At 34.6% G+C, this 22,815-nt stretch overlaps 1 protein-coding gene across 9 annotated transcripts in view; it reads right to left on the reverse strand.

The window, feature by feature from the left end:
• Rdl (Resistant to dieldrin) overlaps nucleotides 1-22,407 on the reverse strand; it is a 555,185-nt gene extending 532,778 nt beyond the window's left edge. For all 9 annotated transcript variants that reach the window (XM_081727619.1, XM_081727614.1, XM_081727620.1 and 6 more), the window contains exon 1: nucleotides 21,684-22,407. In XM_081727619.1, the coding sequence (XP_081583745.1) occupies nucleotides 21,684-21,787 (104 nt within the window). In that variant the 5' untranslated portion in view covers nucleotides 21,788-22,407. The remainder of the gene's footprint in view (nucleotides 1-21,683) is intronic.
• Between the last annotated feature and the right edge of the window lie 408 nt (nucleotides 22,408-22,815).

Consider the following 22,815-nt stretch of genomic DNA (forward strand, 5'->3'; position numbering starts at 1 on the left):
CATCTCCTGCTCACGGTTCCGATTCATTACTATTCTCCGTGCTCCAAAGTTCCTTAGGAAGACCAAAGATACATGGAGATTGTATTTGACTAACACTTACTTCTGTTACTTGATCTTATTAAGGAGGAATCATGCTAGCAACCCCAGACAACTAATGGTAATGAGATTCTCAGGCAGAGCGAGTGATCAAATATAAAATTACTTTCGAGATTGTGGAACGAATGTATCAATGTAAACCTTCCGAGTTTGAAGCCTATCGTGGTTAATACACTCATTATAGTAAACGTTTATTCTATTGAAAGTTTAGTGTAAATATCTAAACAAGAATTTTAGAAATAATCCAAACAAATGGATCAAAATATTGCAATCTTGGCCAATAATTAGTTTTTGGTTCAGAGGCTACAAAATTTTTGAACTGGTCTTAAATCCAGTTTTCCTATTTTCTACGGAATAAGTACATCATACTGAGTTAAATGATGTACAATGGGTTTGGCTACAATGTATGCAGTTCTCCAGAAATAAGAGGTACAAGAAAATGTTTCATTGAAATATATTGGATCTTTCGATGCATTTTTGGATCAGGGGCCAAAAAAATTGAGCGGCCTTTAAATCGAGTTTTCTTATCTTTTTATGTAATAAGCACATCATACTGAGTTAAGTTAGTTTGGGTTTGGCTACATTGTGTGTAGTTCTCCAGATATAAGACCTATAAGAAAAATTTTGATTGAAATATATTGGATCTTTTGATTCAATAAAAAAGGGCAGTAAAGAGCAAACACGGCGTGAATTTTCCAGAGTTGCATTGAGCGAAACATGAAAATCTCGAAAGTAATTATGAATATTGTACAAAACAAAAATAAACCTTCACGGGATCTATTTATTTTATAGTTAACTTAGGTTGATTCAATACACGCATTCTAAATTTTGTATTTCTTATGAAATTTTGGTATGAGCAGGAACGAAAAAAGTATGTATATTATAAATTCCAACCACTAATAACAATAAATACATATTTCCTTCAACAAAACATAATTTCTTCAACAAAAGTATTGAAGTAGTACGGATGCAAGACCCTTGTAAATTGATGTTTTACAGATATGACCTTGGTGTTGCACCCCTAGACTTTGGTTTTGGTCTTGCATAGGGATCCCAGGTCTTGATTCTGTCTTACATAGAAGAGAAAGCCCAAAAATGCAAAATCAAGCCTCTTGTAATTATCGTTATTTTTACTCTGTAACAATCAATGTTAAAACCGGAAGTAGTTGATTTCTGCCACTTCCGGTTTTAGTAGAGAGTTAAGGTTGGAGATGAAATATATTCTTGGGAGGCTTAATCGATTGCAGAAAACTGTTACCGTTTTTGCTCTATAGTGTTTCACATAAAAAACCAAAAATGGCTTATTTCTTCTATTTTGATTTTCGGTATCGCTCACATCAACGAACGCAATTTCTAAGTTTAGCCCGCTACATTCTGATCAAATTTGGTGCTGATTCAAACATTAGTTCTTTAGTTTGTTTGTCTCCTGGACGTAGGAAATATATAAAGGAGTTTGCTGGAGAATTTTCCATAATTGTCGGCTGTAAACATTTGTTTTGCCACACGTTCAACATTTTCATATCCTAGCTTACCCCCAAGCATGTTAGTTTGTTTATTCGAATGTGATATAACAAATTACATCTTTCTTCTATTTTGAACAATCACTTAGTGAAGAACATATTGCTATACACAATTTTAATTTGATTTAACACCTATAGGAACACATGTTCATTATAACGTAAAGGTACACATGGGGTCATTTTGATCATGTATGCATTTTTAGTGTTTTTTTTACCTATTTTACTATTTAAAAACATCGTTAAGCAATAAAAGATTAAGGAACATTTAAATTAACAACAAAGATTATTAGACATGACTGATAATAAATGTATTACAATTTTGAAACTTTTACAAAAGCAGAAACTTGTTGTTATTGAAAATTATCAAATATTGACATATTATATACTGGTATAAGATAAAGTTTACAAACTCCTCAGTTTCTTTGCTCCCACTCACATAAATTCCTCAGCACACTCTGTACTTACTCTTTTTTCACATCATCTACATTCTGCGAGGTTGCACTTGATGCATTTTCTATCACTTTTTGGTGGGCATTTCTCACATATTTTCCTTTTCTGGAATCGATCGTCAGGTACGCATTCAACCTGGGGAGCTGTATTGTTTTGCGATATTATGCGTGGTGATAGGGACTGAGGAGACAGGAAAGTATTGTGAATGACGAGCGCCAAAATCAACCAATGTTGCTAGTATCAGAACGGAAATTGACCTTCACTGAAATTTACTTATAAGTGTTAAAAACATATTTCATTAACCGTACTACATAGCGTCATACTGGCATTATCATAATGAAGAGCTTATGTTTGAGTAACATTTTTCGTCAGCAGGTGAAATGGTTCTTGTACAGCTTCAAATTTTAGGTTTAGAAAGAAATTCAGTTTTTCCAAAACTGCACGTAATCTTTTTTCTTACATAGATCATTGTGTTTAGCTCAACAAGGTCTACTAATGGTTATATGCACCATCTTTGGGCATTTTGTCCATTAAATGTTAACAATAACTGTAGAATTATAAGGAAACTGAGTTCCTGGGTTTGACAGGTTAACGCTTACCCTTAAACATAGATGCGGTTACGGGATCTGCCAGGTTTGCTCGTGCATACCCTAATAAAATAGTTTGTTTCTGTTTGTTAAAGTTGCTTTTCAGCACCAGTTATATGAGACGTGGATCAGGGCCGGATTAAGGGGGCCTTCGGGAGACTGTAGCCCTGGTCCTCCAAGTGGAGAGGAATCTGCACTCGGATCAAAATATCAAGTTGCTATCCAAAAAAATTCATGAAGATACAATCATCACCATGAAATAAACTATGACAAAAAATTTGAAACATATTCCCTTAACTTTCCTACTATATATACCGTTACAGAAATGTATTAGGCGAAGTTAGCAGTGCCACACATTTTTCTAGCCCCGGGCCTCCAGATCAGTTAATCTTGCCCTGGTGGATGAATAATTTAAAGTAGAATCTGAACCAGTGGCGTATTTACGATTTTGTTTCGGGAGGGGCTTTGCTAACTTTCGGGGGGGGGGGGCTTTGCCTGGAAATGTGAAAATTCTGCAAGATACTTCATTTACTTTACTATACTAAGTAAGATTTCGGGGGGGGGCTTAAGCCCGGAAGCCACCCCCCTAAATACGCCACTGATCTGAACCATTTAAAGTTTAATAGTCTCCCACCGAGATTCTAACCCGGGATCCCGTATATCAAAGAAGCGTGAGTCAGCCACTATACCTGCGAGGAGGGTAATAAAGTGGCTTTATTCTTTATTTCTTCAACTATTCTGAGTTCTGAAACTAACAAATAGTTAAATCTGTAAACAAACTTTAACATCTACCCCATTGTGTTCGAGGATGACCCAGTGAAGCGGGTGGTCACACCTACTCTATCTTCTCAATAATCAAAATTATTAATAACGTTTTTCTCGCAAACTCTTTACAACTACGCAAAAGAAATCTTAAAGAAAGGAATTTCACTTTTAGATATTTATAAGTTCAACTGAGTTTATTGATATTCTTGTACTATGTTGAAACTGCGTTATATAAAAGGTGGATGTTACTGGTATTGTTTACGATGATTCTGCGAGTCCTTTCCCGTTCTGTTCTTTTGACTTTCGTCGAATGAAATATTGATCTGACTGAACTAATAGAATAGACAAAACAAGTGCTGAGAAAGGAATTGATCTACTACGGTCCATAAAGGCCTTTCATGTCAAACGGGATTAAATATTTAGTATTTTTGTTGCTTTTGGATAAAAAAAACACTCAGATATAGCTAATATATGCGCTGACACTGTTCTCAACTCAGAAAGTTAGAAATAAAAATACGAAAGCTATTGAATTTCAATTCTTCTTACTCTAGCTACGTAACTACGAGTTGTTTAAATAAAAATGCAATCTCACCAAAGGATTAGTAAACTACGTATGTTACCGTTTTATCAATTTACCGTTACCTTCATACAATCTAAGGCTACACATTATAAATTTAAAAAAAAGAAAGATAATTTCTAACGACCAATCACATTCTTCCTTTCATTTTTAGTTATAATCTAGTGAATCTGCGCTTTCTACACAAAGCATCATTCACATATGAGTATGAATCTCCTTGTCATTTCTCACAACATATGTACATATCCCTTTACAGACATAAGTGAAAGACATCTTGATAAATATTGGCAAAGAGTACTATAAAGGGGAGATTTTTTTCGATTGCAAGATTGAGCCTACTTCCGGATGTTGTTTCTAATTCATGTATGATCAATATTTTCTTTCTTCTTGCTACAGTATGTAATAAGCAAATACATTACATATATAATTAATTATAATGTCAGTGATATATGGCGTTCATTGGGCAAAACACGCCAAACAATAAAGATTCATCTTAGACTGGAGAAATGGTTATCTTTCGTTTTTCATTGTCATTTGGCCTTGAAAAAACGCCAGAGAGATAAACTAACCCCATATACAAATGTGAGGTGTTGGATTTGTATAACTCGTAGAATGTGATGCTTTTTAAAATTTCAATACTTCCAGTGTACTCCTAAAAAATGTAATAAGGAAATAACAGCCTTTTTTCAAATATTCAATAAGAATTGAACAATCTACACAAAATTTTCAATCGATCAGTGAAAACGACAGCTTTTCAGAGCTTGTGGTTTCCAAGTTATCATTGAGAAAAAATTAGCCACAAACATATAAACTTTTCTTGACTACAAACATATAATCCTAGCATTTTAATATGTAGATATTTAGTGGGTACAGTACTCAACTTATAATAATTAGGCTTCTGAGTCCGATTCCCCGAAGTTGCCCGATTTTAATGAAATTCGCTTTTGCTTTCTTCGAAAGTTACGAAATAAACTTGATTGAATATTTGGATTTGAATTCATCAAGAACATGGGGATAAAATCAATCTTAAGTTCACCGTATACGTAATGGGATAATTTTTATACGATAACTTTGGTAAAAACTATTCAATTTAGACTTAATATAGTACATGTTTCCTCTAAATAAATACCTATATATATATATATATATATATATATATATATATATATATATATATATATATATATATATATATATATATTATATGAAGGATGTCCCACATAAAACCGGTACGCCTCACACACAAGATTCAAGTAACACGTTTACAGCAACAATGAATTAACTAGCAATGAATAGAAAATGGTAACGTTAAACTGTTATATCTGTTTATAAGAGATGCTAGAACTAGTGGCCATGGGCAGGCCGTAACTTGTGGGGGCAACTACTCCCCAGAGAAGCTTCCCCCGTTCATAGGGGGCCCATTTTAAGACCAAATTTTCTTACTCTATATGCGGCACGAAAATGAAATCATAAATGAAGCATGAAACAGGTTCACCAGATTACATAAACAAAACAGCACACAAGAGGTAAATGAAACAAAAATGAATCATGGGCCCATTTTGATATATATTACCGGCTCTAGAAATAATTTTATTCGTATTGTTTTGAGATTTGTCAATATTATTCCCTTACGTAATTTGTCATACATTGAACGGTCCCAGGGGAATAACTAACGGCCCCGCAGTCTTTGCCGTGCGGAAGGGCCCACAGGCTCCAGGGAGCCCATAAGGAGTAAGAGAAAGATGGAAAAAACGGGCCAAGAATTAGGGAAAACTTTTTCTAGGGGCCCATATACGAATATAATGCTTGCCTCCTGAAAAAATCTAAGTTACGGCGCTGGCCATGGGCATCCAGGCATCGCTAACCTCGTTTGATGACGTGACCAGAAACATGCTGTAATTCTGCAGGCGTGGTGTTGTTAATTTCTCCAGTAATGTTTCCCTTAAGATTGTCTGTTGTGAGTATTGTCAGAGTACACTTTGCTTTACAGTGTGCCATATAAATAAAAATCACACCATGTTAAGTGGGACCATGAGGACCAAAGGTCTCTATTGACAAGTCTGTCTTCAGGAAACACGAGTGCACGAACACACTGCTGCACTCAAGTTTCCGATAAAATGCAGTATAACGAACTTTTAACACACTGCTAGCATCCCACAAGTAATTTAACTAGAGATGATTAACAATATGTGAGCCACTCGGTTTTATGTGGGACACTCTGCATATCAAAATATAGTTTCTCGGATAACTCGTGGTAAAAATTATTCATTCTTCACAAAATATAGTGTATATATTTTCTCCTGGAAAATCACGTATTAAATCGGTTTGTTTATAATGTAATTAAGGTTGGCAAATAATTAATAGTTCTTTAGTGGTAGATGGTTAGATGAGACGTTGTTTATTGAATTTATTGCTGTTACAAAGTTATTAAGGAATGTGTAATATTTGTGATACAGTAATAGTCAGTTATTAGCATAAGAGTAAGGGAATCAAGATGTAATAGAAAGATGGTTTACTAAAAGTGATGCACTGCTTCATACGATGAGATTAGAAGAATACTATTGGTTGCAAGGCTCGCAAGATTTTAAATCTAATTGTAGCTCGTGTCATACTTAAGCAATCGACAAGTTTTCTTTGAGACTTCCGATTTTTTTTAGCTTAATATAGTTGAGTGCTGAATTGATAAAAAAAAAGAAATTTTCATTGCGTCGAAAAGTATGGTGTTTGTTCACAATAACTCGAACAGATCGTTCGTTTATGTACAGTATATGTAAAAAGTAATAACAAGGCTGTATATACTGCTGTTTATTATCTCCTAACGATAACACACAAACTCGTAACAGTAAAACATCCTACATCTATTGTAATATAGTCTGTGAAGAGTCAAATGTGGAAAGAATATAAAGATATTTCTTTAATAAGAACAAAAGGATGGGAAAAGAATTGTTCTATGTTGAAGTATAGCGTTTCCTTTCTGCACCAAGGTTACATTAGACATAAGTTACATCAGACATAATATTATATGTTTCTTCTGAGACTTTGAAGCACTATTTTATATGTATTCAGGGCCGGATCCAGGATTGTCTGATGGAAGGGGGGGGGGGCACCAATAACTACCAAACTAACCAATCATACTGAAACTCTTCAAAGTGACATGTGACAGTATTCTTTACCCCTGACAACGCTGATACATAGAACGGAGGGGTGGGGTGGGGTATTTTAAAGAGGGTCGCAAGTGGAATGGAGGACAAAAAATGTCCTTTTCTGCTCCTGCCTTCTGTTTTCTTTCCTAAAAATGTTATATTATTTTGCTTAGTGAATCCTTTTGCTTCAACCTTCAAAAAATCAACTTAAACTTGCTTTTGCAAAGCTCTGCTTTCTCTTAAGCCCCAAACGAAAATATGATGGCAGAAAGTTTCGGAATGTGTTGCTACTTTCACTGCTAGCTTCTCATTTTAGATAGTGGGGGCACAGTGGCTCGGTGGTAGAGCGTTCACCTCCGGTGCTTGGGGTCCCTGGTTTGATCCCAGCTCGTGCCGTGTGGACTTTGTGGTGGACAAACACTGTGCTCGTGGGTTTTCTCGGGGTTCTCCCGTTTCCTCCCACTTTCTTCATTCTACCATTTCATTCATTTCTCATAATCACCGTCTCCTTTAGCCTAACCTGCATAACCGTGGGATGTAAAACTCAAAGATTTCATTTCATTTTTTCATTTTAGATAGTGTATATCTGCAACGAAAGGGGTGCACATGCACCTTTGCACCCCCATAAATCCGGCCCTGTATGTATTTATTGAGTTTTTCACTTAATTACTATGCGTGTGATACTCAAAGATGAAGATTAACTTTACCTTAAGATTTAAAAAAGGTTCTATGCTAACTTAAAAAAAAATATTTTGGTCAAATATGGGATATTTTTGCTAAGGATCTCGAATTATCTTAATTGGTTGTAGTTAAAATAGCACAATAATGAAAGCATGTATTATCCTTGATTTATGTAATATATTTTCAGTAAAAGTTTTTTTAAACCCTTAGATTATTATAGAATACTAGGTATAAGCACTTGTCATTACAGGGTTTTAGTCTAGAACCTGGATAACATACAAGGAACAAAACTATCCTTAAAGGGCTGCCTCCTTAAATATTCCATTGACCGGGTATTTATCCTCTCCTTATGTAACCTGCATTGCATAACGGACATGTAACGTTCGTTGTGAACAGAAAAAGCATTCTTACAAACAACCATAAACGCCCGTACACTTTGATCGAGAAAACAGCTTCGTACGCGATACTAGCTTTCTCTGTGTACAAAATGAGGCGGCTCTAAGTAGCTTCTTTCTGTGACAAAATCTGATGACAGACACATTATTTATTGTTATTAAGATAGTGGACGGTATTCAGAAAAAAAAAAACGTTAATGAAGCGTTAGTCACGCGATTAGTTCGGGTCGCGTTAGCACCGTACTAAGAATGGTGTACTTTTTTGGTATTCAAAGTCTGCTTGGAGTTTAGATGATGAGTTGATTCGGGATAATTAGCTAATATAACCCCAAAACTCCGAGTGAGAAAAATAAATGTGCCAACTAGGGAAATCTACTACCTTCGCATGCGTAGTCTATAAAAATGAAAATATATATGAAATAAGAAATTCGAAACGTTTTGTTTACGGTTTGATATCACAACAATTTATAAATAGTAACGAAAACGAATAATAATTAACGTATCATTTCTGAGAGATGTGTTTATTTCAGGAATAAATAGAACTCCATTAATATTAGCTATCATAGAAGGATTATGTTGTAGTTATATGTGAAGATCTATCAGTTGTATGTTTCCCTCAGAAAACAGGAAATTTTCCACTGTTCATTTTAAGAAACAGTTCTGTTGTTATAGAAGACTTAGCTTAAGAGATGCTCCATAGTTAATTTAGCCGGTGAGGTGAAAAGAAAGAAAGAAAGACAGTCAGGTAAATATTTGCCTTTGTATTCTCATAATGTAAGTTTATTGTGGCTAAACCATCCTACCTTCTGCTCTACATTAATTAGTCACATGTGATTAACTTAGTGAACTATCACGGGCTATTCAGAGCTTCTGATAACCATGCGTTAGTCAAACCCTAAGTATGGCGCTAATTATAAGTCAAAACGAGTCTGCACGCCCAGTGTGTTTTGTTACAGATTAAAGATTTACTTTTATGGTTTGGGATTGAGCTTAATGAGAAGGAAGACCGAGGTTTCCTCGCTACAGCAATACGCAACATGATTATCTAGTATCAGAAATACCTAGTTCAAAGTTGACCGTATACAGAGAAAAATCCATTCTCCGGACAGCAGTATATTGTACAAATATACGGTATACTCTTGCTTACTATAGAAATCAGTACGGAGCATACGTTATCCGTATGCTACATAGGCACTGCCCTTAGATGTTACATCATGCCGTTGCAGGATATCTGACTTTTAACAGTTTTCCGTATATCACATGCATATACTCATGTTGCCTTCGTCAGCTATATGTTATATACGTCCAGTTGTATGTGAGATCCTGACCGCCTACATTGTTTCATACAGAAAGTACGTATAGATGGAACACTTATGTAGAAAGTATTATAAAACTCGCGTTTTCAGTTATACGTCTGCTGTACGTTAAGTCCAAAAAACTACAGGAATTACGCATGTAACCTATCTTTTTAAGCACGCCACCTACAATTTTTTTCTCAGTGTATTTTGGGTGTATAAGTGAAAAGCTTTTTGGGTATGAGTTCTAGGGTTAATGTGTTTGTTCTTCCGGAATAGATCTTCTATACAAAGAAATCTCATTTTTAAATATTAGTGGAAAATTAAAAGCACGTGTTTCTTCCAAACAATTATTTTGGGGGCGAGACCAAAATAATACATTTATAATATAATAATAAATAGAGTAATACCGTGTTAAAATAATATCTGCCCCTCCGAATACTAAATATGCACCCACCGAACATTTTTTCTGAAAGAAACCAGGTTAAAAATGAAATCTTAAGATTAAACATGAGACGTTTTGCTGAATCACTGACGGACTGAATCACTGACGTTAGTCCGTTCTTTATTTCAGGACTGAACGGACTGAATCACTGACGTTAGTCGGACTGAACTGACTGAATCACTGAACGTTAGTCGGACTGAACTGACTGAATCACTGAACTGACTGAATCAGTTAGTCGGACTGAACGGACTGAATCACTGACGTTAGTCCGTTCTTTATTTCAGGAGTTCTTCCTTATTTACTTCTTACATGTTTTGGAAACTTCTGTATTTTTATTTTTATTTTAAGAAATACGTAATGTATGACTATTTTATTGTAAACCTACCACTCAATGTAATTTTCCACATTAAAGAAAGATAGACACAGGTACTTTCAAGGTAAACTAGATTACAAGGGGACCAGGGTATCAGAAGGTTTGCGAACTATACTCTAATTAATTAACATGCAAAATAATGAAAACAAAAGATCAGTTTAAGAGCTTTTTGAAAGTCAAAATGGAAACTTTCTGTAAAAATCCACACAACTATTTATTTTTGTGACACTTCTCTTGGTAACTGTTTCATACTAGACTGTCTAGGGTTACAGTTTGCAACAATTAACGGGCCTAACCAGGGCGAAATTAAAATACCTCTTATTTTACAGCAATTCTGTGATATCTTTAAATAGATAAAAGATAATCGAAATGTGGAACAAGAGCGCGCTAGACAATATTATTTTGCATGAGGTGCCGTTATCACGAAGTCACCTAGTAGCTTTCTGTTTGCAGCTATTTATAAACACGAAAATAAATTTCGATTTTTTAATTGGCTGGAAATCGAAAGCAGATGAGTGAGTCGTGATAACGGTATCTCATGTAAAATAATATTCTCTAGCAAGCTCTTGTTCCACTTTTTGATTATCTTTTATTTATTTGAAGGTATCACATAATAACTGTATATTTAGCCGTATTTTAATTTCGCTGTGATGGAGCCTCTTAAGGCACCCATTGATTTTCAAATTATTATTACTCTAAAACACCAAAAGATCTTATTAAATATAGAAAAAAATATTTTTAACTATGTAAACATTTTTAAGTAGCTCATTTTGCTTTCACTGCTAATATATAAATGAGATCATGGAAGGATCATAAGGATTAATATATGAATTTAACATCGCGTGTAGTATTGGTTCTCTTGATGTAATAGGACTTGACCTACAATTTATACTTCGTTACAGCATTTGCTAGAATTCTAATAATAAAGCTAGTCCATGCACTTAATAATTGTTACAACTAACAATTCAGCTCAGAACGTAACAGCTGGGAATAAATCACCGGTCGTATTACCTCCTGGCTGGAGGATGGTGTTTTAGCTCAGTTTCACCAGGGAATGTGAAAAGGCACATTTAAATAAATAGGCTCATTGTCATTCTTCCTCATTGTTGTGGCTGGTTGTTAATGAGTATACCTTCAAGACTCTACCTAAAGGTTGTTCAGAAATTTTTGTTTATAGAGTTCTTGTTTTCTTAAGCGGAAGAACTTAGGATCATTCTAACGCTAAGTTTAGCTCTAACATTTGATTCTTGTTCGTTGGCGCATCTCAGTTTAAAAGCGGATCTGAAAAGGTACGAGAACGCATAGCGTCACAACGTTCCCGGTGCCTATATTTGCCCATTGTAAGTTTTTAGGAAGTGGAGGGACGTCATAGATATTTTTAGAAGTGGGGCACGATATTCCTCCTCGTTCCCCTCACTTTTATCCCTCACCCATCTACGATATTTTGCTAGGGGGGACATGGTTCACTGTTTCTGAGAATTGAGATTATCTTGCCTTAGGTTGAACGGTATTCTAGGGGTTCCGCCGCCTCTAGTTACGCTTATGAACACATATTGTCGTATGTAACGGTAAGTTTTAGGTTTACACTTCACATACACTAGGAAGTCGAAAATCCGAACTAATTGGGACCACAGGTAGTTCGGATTTTCAAATTGTTCGGATTTTCGAAAATGACCAAGAAAATGCCATTTAGGCTTAAATATACTGAACGGTATGCTCTTTTATCGATACAGTGCTTATACAGTACGTACAATAATTACAATACCGTACGTAAGGCTACTTACATTTAATGTTTCTGAAGAACCTGCTCGTACACTAAATTACACTGTTCTTGTAACTCACTTTTAAAACTTAACTTGCATAGGCCTAAGGGAAAATAAAAATAAAAATATGTATGACAAACAATTACTTATGAATGAGCTTTTGTAAAAACACTTCACATAACGTCAACGGACAACCCAATTGTTTATTTCTCACTAGCGCTAAGTCAAACTGTAAAAGGCTTCTAGGAACCACGTTCGGATTTTTGATTTTTCCGATTATCGACGTCCTATTGTATATATATATATATATCGTAGATATTGGAAGAGTAAGTTAAATCCAAACTTGTTCAAGTGTTAGAGGACGAAAAGGAGACCCAGTGGATATAATGTCAGTACATATTAGAGTGTGTCAATTTATTCAAAAACTTATTTTCGACGTTCTCACACTACATAATTAATCATTTAATTTGCCGATCAATTTTCAAGTCGAGAAACTTAACGTTATTTTGGACTTAATGACTTCAAATTTAAGCTATCGCTGTTTCTGGTATAAAAGAGTCACCGGAACTAAACTTTGTTGCTAAATTAAATAATAAATTACGCTATGCTTTAAAGTTATTTGTGTGTTTTTTTTATTTAATGGATTATGAACAATTTTATTATAGATATTTTTGAGGAAAGTACGTTTGAAGCAGTCTCGGCTTTTGAGTTAAGTGATATCGGTAGAAAAATAAAATTTCACGCTACATGAGGAAAGGGAAATTTTCCTAATGTACACTCAGCGACAAAAGCTCTTTCCATTTGGTAAGATTTATTTCAAGACTGAAACGTACAGAAAATTACATTCTTTTTAATTTACTGAAATCTGTACTCAAATTATCCTTGCATTCTGAAATTATTTACGAAACTAATTACATCAAAATGGAAAGACTTTTTGTCGCTGACTGTACTAATTCTTGTAAATTACGTAAGCAAAGACAGTTTTCTTCCCTTATTTTGTAGCGATAAAGGTCTTATGGTTACTGATATGACTTACCTCAAGACCCGCAATTGCAAAGTAAAGTCAACCTCTTGCTGAAAGAATATATTTGCTTCTTTTGAGAGAAACAGATTTTCCCATATTGTAATGTCAATCATAAAATATTTATTCATAAAATACCATGGAAGTTTTCAGGTGCATTTCTAAGAAGGTTGTCGGAACAAGAAATCCACACTGGTTAACTATCTTTTCTAAAATTTTTCTCAGAAAAATGAGTTACACTAGGTTGTAATGTTGTGAACGAAACACATATACGTAAATAATAATAAAATCTTCTTACCCATACCCGCGAAAATCGTCCCAAAAGCTCATTACTATCAATAATCTACCTTTTATGGATTTTTTCAATAGAATAGGACTTATCATATTGTATAGGTTTTGATGAAGTAATCATATATAAAATATAAGAGTTTCGATTTTCACCCTCTGGTAAGTTGTTTTTATTTAGGGGTTCGAAGAAATTTCGATTAAACCCCGTGGAGAATCTTATAAAACCTTAAATTTACAATATGTATTCGATGTCTTGAACCGTGTGGTGTTTGAGATTTTACATGGAGATAATCTTACGAACAGTCAAGAATAGGAATTGTCAAACAACGGACAAACATTAAAAAAGTCCCAGAACAACTTTTTCTGTATGCAGTAGTCATGAAGCATGTAAATCTGAAGAAGTTTACAATTTGATTTTTTCCACTATCACAAGACTTATTTTCTGTCATTGCTTGTAAGTAAGAAGCACGAAGTGGTTACTAAATCCAGAGGAAGGTTTAAATTTTCCGTAAGAAAGCTCCTTAGAGAATAATGCGTTTACGTTTACAATTTTCAAAGTAAAGAAAAAACAAACGCTTTTCAAATTACTTATACCATTGCTAATTTTATGCGAAACTACTTACTGTATTTTAAATTATACAAATTGTTGAAATGAGCAAGCAGACCTGATAATGCACTTCTGTTGTATAGATTTCAATTTGGCCCGCAACATCGTTGACGTGCACCGACCGAAGAGCATAGCATGATTTAGACTACAGTACTGAAACTCACTGCAATGTAGCAGATTCAAAAATGAAAGTTAATAGTTTGACTCTATAAAATTATATTCAGTTGATAAGAACTTTTCCCGGGAACTCTGCTTAAGAGTTCCGTCAACCAATTATGACAAATGCTTTCATCACTAATCTCAAAATTGTTGGGGAAACTTGTAGCTATATGCTAATTTTCATCTGCCCTCACTGGGCAAACCCCAGTCACTGCGATATATCTCTCTCACTAATTTATAAAGCATTATAATAATATCCCCAAAGAATGCCTTCTGATGACTTTAATTCTACTAAAATAATAAATAATAGGTCAAAATAAGCTTTAGTTAGATTTTGAAATAGGTAACGTTTAATAATACGGGCTCTTAGCCAGTCCGTACCTTGTCATGTAGTACATGGACTGAGTCAGTTCCACGTGGGATTAGAATTATTCCAATGAGGATCAATTAATGTATCAGTTGAAGCACCTTCTCCATAAAGGAAATAAATTAATAAAAGCTTTATAAAGCAAAACGAAAAGTGGGAAACGTATTTCGGTTTTTAAAGGTCGCCTTGACAATGTCAATTTCCCAAGAAGGGCTTAAATGATAGTTTCAGATAGACCTAATTTTTGTGGTGATTTTACAGTAATTCGCATTAATAAAGCGCATGAAAATTAATAAAACTATACTGTATAACACAGGGGCACACCCACGGGGTCCACCAGGCCCGGATCGGAGCCTCCAAAATTTCCTAACTCAACATATGTTCGTACACTTTCCCAATAAGACTATATTTATTTAGCACAGAAATCATGATTGATGTAGTATAAACATTTGATCTTACACTTCATGTGTACTGTTTCTCTTATAAAAACAATTTAGTTCTATCGTTTTCCTCCTGAAAATATAGGTGGAAGTATTTTACAATTACTTATCGGGTACACTGAAAAAAAAAAACATAATATGTGACGTACGTAAAATCGTATGTTACATTTGTAAACCCTGGTAGTTTTTGGACTTAACGTACATCAAACGTATAACTGAAAACGCATGTTTTATAATACTTTCCGTAGAAGTGTTCCATCTGTACGTACTTTTCGTATAAAACAATATGGGCGGTCAGGATCTCACATATAAATGGACGTGTATAACATATAGCTGACGAAGGTAACATATGCATATGTATGTAATATAAGGAAGACTGTTAGATATCAGACATCCTGCAACGGCATGATGTAACACCTAAGGTCAGTGTCTACGTAACATATGGATAAGTATGATCCGTACTGATTTCTGTAGTAAGCAAGAGGATTCTGTATATTTGTAAAATATATCACTGCCCGGAGAACGGATTTTTCGCTGTGTAACGATTATTATCCGTTCAATACTACACAGACGCAGTGCCTTCTAGTATTGGAGTCTCGCAACAAAAATTTTTGGGTACGCGCCTGGTATAACAACGTTATTTGATACCTGTAACTGCAGAATTATATTTCTCGCATGTAATTTAGCATTTCTTGCATCAAGCTCAAAATTCCGCACTATACGATTCTGAAGGCCGCAGGTTCTACGCATCTGGTCTAAGCAGTACGTCGAAGACAATACTGATCATTGTTCATTGTTCACTGTAAAATCTGGCTTATTTTCTTTGAATGTAATAAATGTTACCAAGAAATGTTTATCTTTGGTTAAAAAAATATAAACCTAAGCAGCTTTATAATCAAACGGTTAATGAAATAGAAAAAATGCTTTTTACTATGATGGAACGTCTGAGATGTTACAAGTACTTTAGTTAGCATTTAACTTGTTCCATGAAGTAAGGAAAGAACCACTCTTTCTGGAACAATTTAACGTTCGCAATTGCAATGCGTGAACAACGTCAAGACACTACAAACTGGAAAGGGGCCGCGGTAGCTCAGTGGTAGACCGTTCAGCTCTTCCGGGTACTTGGGGTTCCGGGTTCGAACCCAGCCCCCGCCAAGTGAACCTTGTAGTGGATAAACACCGTGTGCGTGGGTTTCCTCGGGATTCTCCAGTTTCCTTCCACTTTCTTCATTCCACCATTTCATTCATTACTCGTCATCACCGTCTCCTTTAGCCTAACCGGCTAACGTAAAACTCAAGGACGTAAAACGCAAAGATTTCATTTCATTTTATACAAACCGGAAAAAAATAGACATCACTGGTTGAATTTATTACATTTTCGTGATAACTTGGTGCACCAATCAAAGATAGAATAGAAAATAATGAATATTATACATCTGTAATAAAGAACACGTTTAAAATTAGTAAATGCTAATTGTTGTTAGTATTCAATAATATTAATAATTTTGTTAAAGCTCATTTACTTGAACAGTTCGAATAACGACAAATAGATTAGTATAACATATAGGTTCCGATCGGACGTCCATCTAACGATGGTTTGAAGTCCAGTTAGGATATGGCTAGGTATTGGCCTAAAACCAAAAACGAAAAACGGGACATTGATTAAAAAATAGTTAATATAAAATATAAATTTAATGAATTTAAGTGTAAGTAACGTTTGTTTTGAGTTTATAATATTTTGTGCGGAATTTTTAACCTTTGTGATTGTATCTTGAGCTGAAAGTCTTAAAAATCGCTAGTATTTGATATTGTTGGAATAAAATACGTTTAACTTTCAAGTTAACAGATTAAGATCGAAAGACAATTCTGGAATAACTACTTACAAAGATAGAATTTTATAATTATTGTATGAAGCATCTTAACTTTTTTACGTACGTGATTCCTTTTGCTGTCAAATGGTTAACAAGCTTTCTTTGGCGCACTGTAAACAATAACGGTGACATTTACTGACCGATTACCGAGAATTCTGTCTGCAAACCGATTACTCTAAAAAATTACAGTATTAGCTTGAAAGTTATTGTAATAGGGCATAAATATGACCCTTTTATGGCCTATAAATATCAATTTTACAGTAATACCGTAAATTTTAGGGTAATCGTTTGGCAGCCAGAACTGACGGCAATCAGTCAGTAAATGTAACATAATTTTCTACAGTGTGCTTGATTTTCGGTAAGATATATAATAGAATTTGTGATTTGGATCAACATTGTGATATAACTGAAAACAATATTTAAATTGAAATGAAGAAGCCGTAAGAGAAACATGAGGACTTAAATGACTTTTCCTTCCACCATACTCTCCATATCTCTACACCATTCTCGCTGTATGTATTTCACTAATATAGACATTAGGTTTTAAAGTATAGCCGTTGGATATTTCGAAGATTCCGCACGTCTTTATTCTCCACCAAATCCCTTATAGATCTATCGGCTGTTTCAAGACTTCTTTTATACACTTGCTTTGGAAATTAAACAATTTATGATTTTACTTGACAATATAGCACAACAACTTAATACGAAAAAAAAAGGTTTATTGTCTCAGGAACAACCGTTTCTCTTCGATTATTTCCTATATGAAGCCAATCTACTCTGCATTGTTAATTACTCAACTCTCGAGGTTCATACTTTCTATTATCCTTCTAGCTTCTTCGTGAGTCTTCCTAAAGGTCTCTTTACCAAGGCTTTCAGACGAGGAATCTTTGCGCCCGTATGTATTACTCAGACAACCGAAGTTTCCCATTCATCTTTGTTAGACCTCTTCACTTACATAGTAGCTATTATAAAAATAAACTTTGAGTAACTTTCTAAATTTGTTCATCTGTTTCGACAGGAGATATTTTTTCCAGAAAACCTTCAATTGAAAGTAAAAAAAAACATAAAAACCCAATTCTCTATGTCAAAGCTGATCTTTGACGAACAGATTCGAAGAAATGCACCATTTTTTATATTTTTTAAAATAGACTTCGATTACCATAATTAATGAGCGGGCCCTACAGATGGTTATTCTTTGTCCTTAATGACTTCGTGAATTCGTCGGTTAACAGACTAAACCGTTATACTCTTTTAGATAGGGTGGGAATTTTTTTGTCAAGAAAGGGTAGTTGAAAATGCTGATTTGTTCTAATTGAATCGTTGAGTTCGAAAACCACTCATCTCAATCGAAGACAATTTAAGAGGAGTGAGAAACAAAACTAAATTAGGCCTAATCAATATGTATGACATATAGGGTTATTTTCATTTTTGGAAAGTAGAAACATGTAATTTCTACGGTCCGAAAATGAAAACAGCCTATATGTCAGATGCATATTGACTAATTTAGTTTTGTTTGTCACTCCTCTCAAATTAGCTTCGATGCAGATGACCGGTTTTCGAACTCAACAATTCAACTGAAATTCATAATCCAAACAACAAAAGTGGAGCAAGAAACTCGCATTATTTATTTTATATTACCAAAGTACAACGATATTGTATGTCTATTTTGTAATTTCTTCTATTTTTATATCTTGGTTTTGGACAACGGTGCTTAATAGTACACAATCTGTTGTGTAGAAGAAGAAGAAAAGATTATATATGTTGTTGAGTCTAAATATAAAGAAATAAGATTCATCTGAGTGGCATACTGATTTTATGTAGTTAATCTGTAATTGTGGGTACCGTAACCATAGATAGTTGTTTGCTTAGAGCTGCTATGACAACATATTATAATAATTACTGGAGATTATGAAGAATGAAACGTAGTTGTGAGGTATACGCGATGTGTCTAATTTTCCGGTTATGTAACTATTAATTATTACGAATTTTTATATTAATTAAGTGTACTTGAACGTGGTAACATATCCAGATATTCGAACTGTGGGCTATAAATGTATTGAAAGAGAAATACATAAAAATTACGTTACAAATGTAATAGTTAAACTTGTGGACAATTTATTACCACACTTTTTGTAAAGTGTTCGGTAAATGCAAAATTGTTGTTGCAGCACACACCTAATATTAAATCTAATCAAAACGAGACAAATTTATCAGAAATTTCATGTTTTGCATAGCAGCTTCGTTCAAGTTTGATTTTAATATATAAATTACCATGTTATTAATCACAACATAATTTAGTAATTCTTAATACTGATCAAAGGATGTCACTAATAGTGAATTAATCGAGTTTTAGAATACAAATTCTTTGTTTTATTATTTTTCACAACAGAATATTCGGTTTTTCTCGCAAAGTTTAGAAACTTTCAGATATATGTTTTTTTTTTGTGATTTTTATGCGACCAAATGTTTATATTAATTTATTAACTGCAACCTAAGTCATAAGCAAGTAATCTTATTCTTTGAACTTGGTTAATTTAGCAGTAGAAGATATTATAATGTGAGTTATTTCTTCATGTTGTGTAAGACTTGTTTTAAAAATATTTCACAATTTGAATGCTTGAAACCGACGCTACTTAATATCAAATTTACCAGAGTTCATTTAATATCGATTTAGGCGAACACTTTTGAAGAAAAGTCAGTCTTGAGAGTATTTACGCCCTGAATAGAGCTCTTTCGTGGCTAAGTTGTTAGCATACTTGCCTTTAGCGAGGAAGATCCGGGCTGGTGTTCGTTCGGATTCTACATTAATCAGTATTTCTACATCCCATATAGCCTCGCTGCTGAAAGGGACGTTAAACTCAAAATAAACTCAACTCAATGTCCTGAATATATTTGTATTCTGCAACTTTCCCTCTATGAACACTATCAAACCATCAGGCAATCTTTAATAATTATTTATCTCATACAATATTTGTATCCCCAATTACTGAAGTCTATAAGTAATTACGTAATTTATTACAGTTAGGACAAAATATAGGAAAAGTTATATTTTAACGTTGAGTGAGAAAATAGCGCTAACTGGGAAAGAATAATATTAAAATATTTGCAAGGGAGATTAATTAATCTGCAATCACTTAAACATATCAAAATGCATTTCGCGTATCTCGTATAATGCACATATGTTCTTTATTCTGTTATTCTCATTTTTTAAAATTAGTATATTTTCGAAACGTGGTTTCCCAAGATGTCTAAGTTCTCATGTTTGAGTACATGTGTCGCATATCCTAGGAACAATGACTTATTATCCGTTTTTGAAATGTTATTTATTTAAACAGTGAAGCTATAAACTAAGTCTTTCCAAATAATAATAATAATAATAATAATAATAATAATAATAATAATAATAATAATAATAATAATAATAATAATAATAGATTACCAAATTTTTCATTGACTGAAAACACTTGTAAAATCTGTTAACGTTATAACGTTTAATTTTATTAATAATTACCTTATTTATTATAAAATATTTCTTATATTTCTTGAAGTAAACGCATCACAAATGCTGAGATTTTATGCCTTTAGATACACACTACAACCAGTACAAATTTTAACATGTTTCCGAAGTATGGTTAAACATTTTTATGCTTTCCGTTTCAGTTTTCGTGCCTTGCTTTCTTGTAGAATGCCGAGGTTACAAAGGACGAGACGGAATCCACGACCAGGAATTGAATCTGGTACAGTTAGTGGCACACGAACCATCATTCAAGATCAGTCCTCACAGTTTTATCTGTTCCCCACCACTTAATATCGCCTACAAGAGAGCCGGAATTTAACACTTTACCATTCCTAATCTAACTGTTTCAACACATGAATATCTGTTTTCATTAATGATTAATCGAAAAGAAAAATGTTATTTTTTTTGTAACTGGAACCATATGGTTGTTCAAAATTACATGCAATTTCAATTTCGAACTTTCAACACATTTTAGTTATCTTACTAAATCACTTACGTTCAAAGAAAAATCTCTTTTTAAAAAATAAATTTGATAGATTCATCTACAAACTTAACTCAGATATTTCTGGATCACAATACACATTTATTGCAAGATTTAGCGTTCTTGGAACAATGCACCCATTTAACGAGGTATTGAGTTTTAACTTCATTTGCTTCTGTTACGAAAAGCGAAATGAACAGATGATAAAGAATTGAAAGAGAAACAAGCAATGAAGATAATTTTCATCACGAGAGAGCAGATATAAATACGTTATTTATTCACCGCAAAACCAGCATGCTCTGGAATTGAATGTAGGACTCTGCGCAACTAAGGTGAGCATTATTTTGAAGCCACCTTTACAGTAATAAAAACGATCATTAGGCAGGAAAAACTAACGTATTCCACAAGAAATGCATTAATTTAAAAAATGTACTCACGAAAAAAAGGCAATCTTCTTTGCTATCATTATGACAGACGGTATTGAAAATGTGGAGTTTGTATATCCCGGGAATAGAAAATGCACTTCTTATGAGCAGTTTCATACCAGAAATGTCTTTACTGCCGTCTGCAATTACTATAGCTAAGCGATACAGCTTTCTCTCGGTTCCTCTCGGAGTGCTAAAACGCTGAGTATATCGTATAAACAAACGAAGTTATCACAATAGCTTGGCTAAAAGAAATCCTGCTTCAAGTTTACAAATAAAATATTACGTAATGATTGCTATGACCTAAGCAACATGCAATATTCCGTTAATAATATTGGAGGGCCACTCCCTTTGCAGGGCCACCAAATCACCACTGAATAGTTAAAGCTATGAAAGAAAGAAAAATAAGGTACTTACGCTGCTTCGACGAACCATCTGGATCTGAATATCCTGTGATCGAAGACGGTGACTGCAATGAGCAGGAAAGCCAGCGAATGGCTTAACAGCGCTCTTTCCTTCATTTTGCTGGTGATGGGCCTTCTCGCTTGGCTCCAGATTCTTCTTCCAGAGGCCACAATCTCTTGGACAGATGAAAAGGTTGGGAAACTCAACCAATTTCCAAGTTGAACTGTGAGGCTAGGCGTCAGCAAAGTCTGCCATTTGCTCCCATCAAAGCCACGGCACTCAAAACCGAGGGGTCAGGAGGGGCTATTGTGGATGACCAAATCACTGTGGGAAAATAGTTGCACCGATCATTAGGGAGGAAGCATTGTCCCCTATGCTTTGTCTTTTACAAAGCTTCCGTCCTTCATCACCATACATTCCAATAGGCTTCCAGTTTCAGTGTGTTAGTGAATGTGTGTGTGAGTGTATTAGTGTGTGTGTGTGTGTTTGTGTTTGTGTGTGTGTGTGTGTTTGTGTATGTGTGTTGTTCCTTGTAAACGTGGACGAGTCTTGAGTCTTCTTCTGGGCTTCTTCGTGTTCTTTGCTTATAACAGTCCTTAACCTCCTGCTGTGTCCTTATCCACGTGTTGCCGAGGGTCTGGGTTCAACTCCCGGCCAACTCCGCCTTAACCTTTCCCAGGTGCTGGCCAAAGCACGGACCATTCCTTGTTCATTGGTCTCAGGATTGGGAGTGGGCCTATTCGCAGAGGTCGCCCTTGTAGCGCTGTACAAGGGAGGAAGGGAGCGGGCGCTATGTTCCTGCGCACAGCTTCAACCGGGTTCCTCTACGCTAGCTATCACTGACTTAGTTATCACGCCAATTCCGAAACCGCTGGACACGAAGTTCCTGTGAAAACCTGTGACTGTGATGGATTTCCGTTCCAGTTACGAATCAATGTAAAGAAATATGTTTATAAACAGGAGTGATAAAATCACTGTTTGGTGATCTATAACAACAGACAGGAAAGAGACAAGATAATAAGCATAAATAGATAATTTACCGACGGCATTTCACAATTACGATGCTCGATCCCTGAAATTTATTACTTGACTACAGGACTAGTTTTCTCTAAATTATTGCCGGATTATATATTCATACGCTGGA

This window comes from Thermobia domestica, chromosome 10 (assembly GCF_964235325.1).
Source record: "Thermobia domestica chromosome 10, izTheDome1.hap1.1, whole genome shotgun sequence".
NCBI classification, from domain to species: domain Eukaryota; kingdom Metazoa; phylum Arthropoda; class Insecta; order Zygentoma; family Lepismatidae; genus Thermobia; species Thermobia domestica.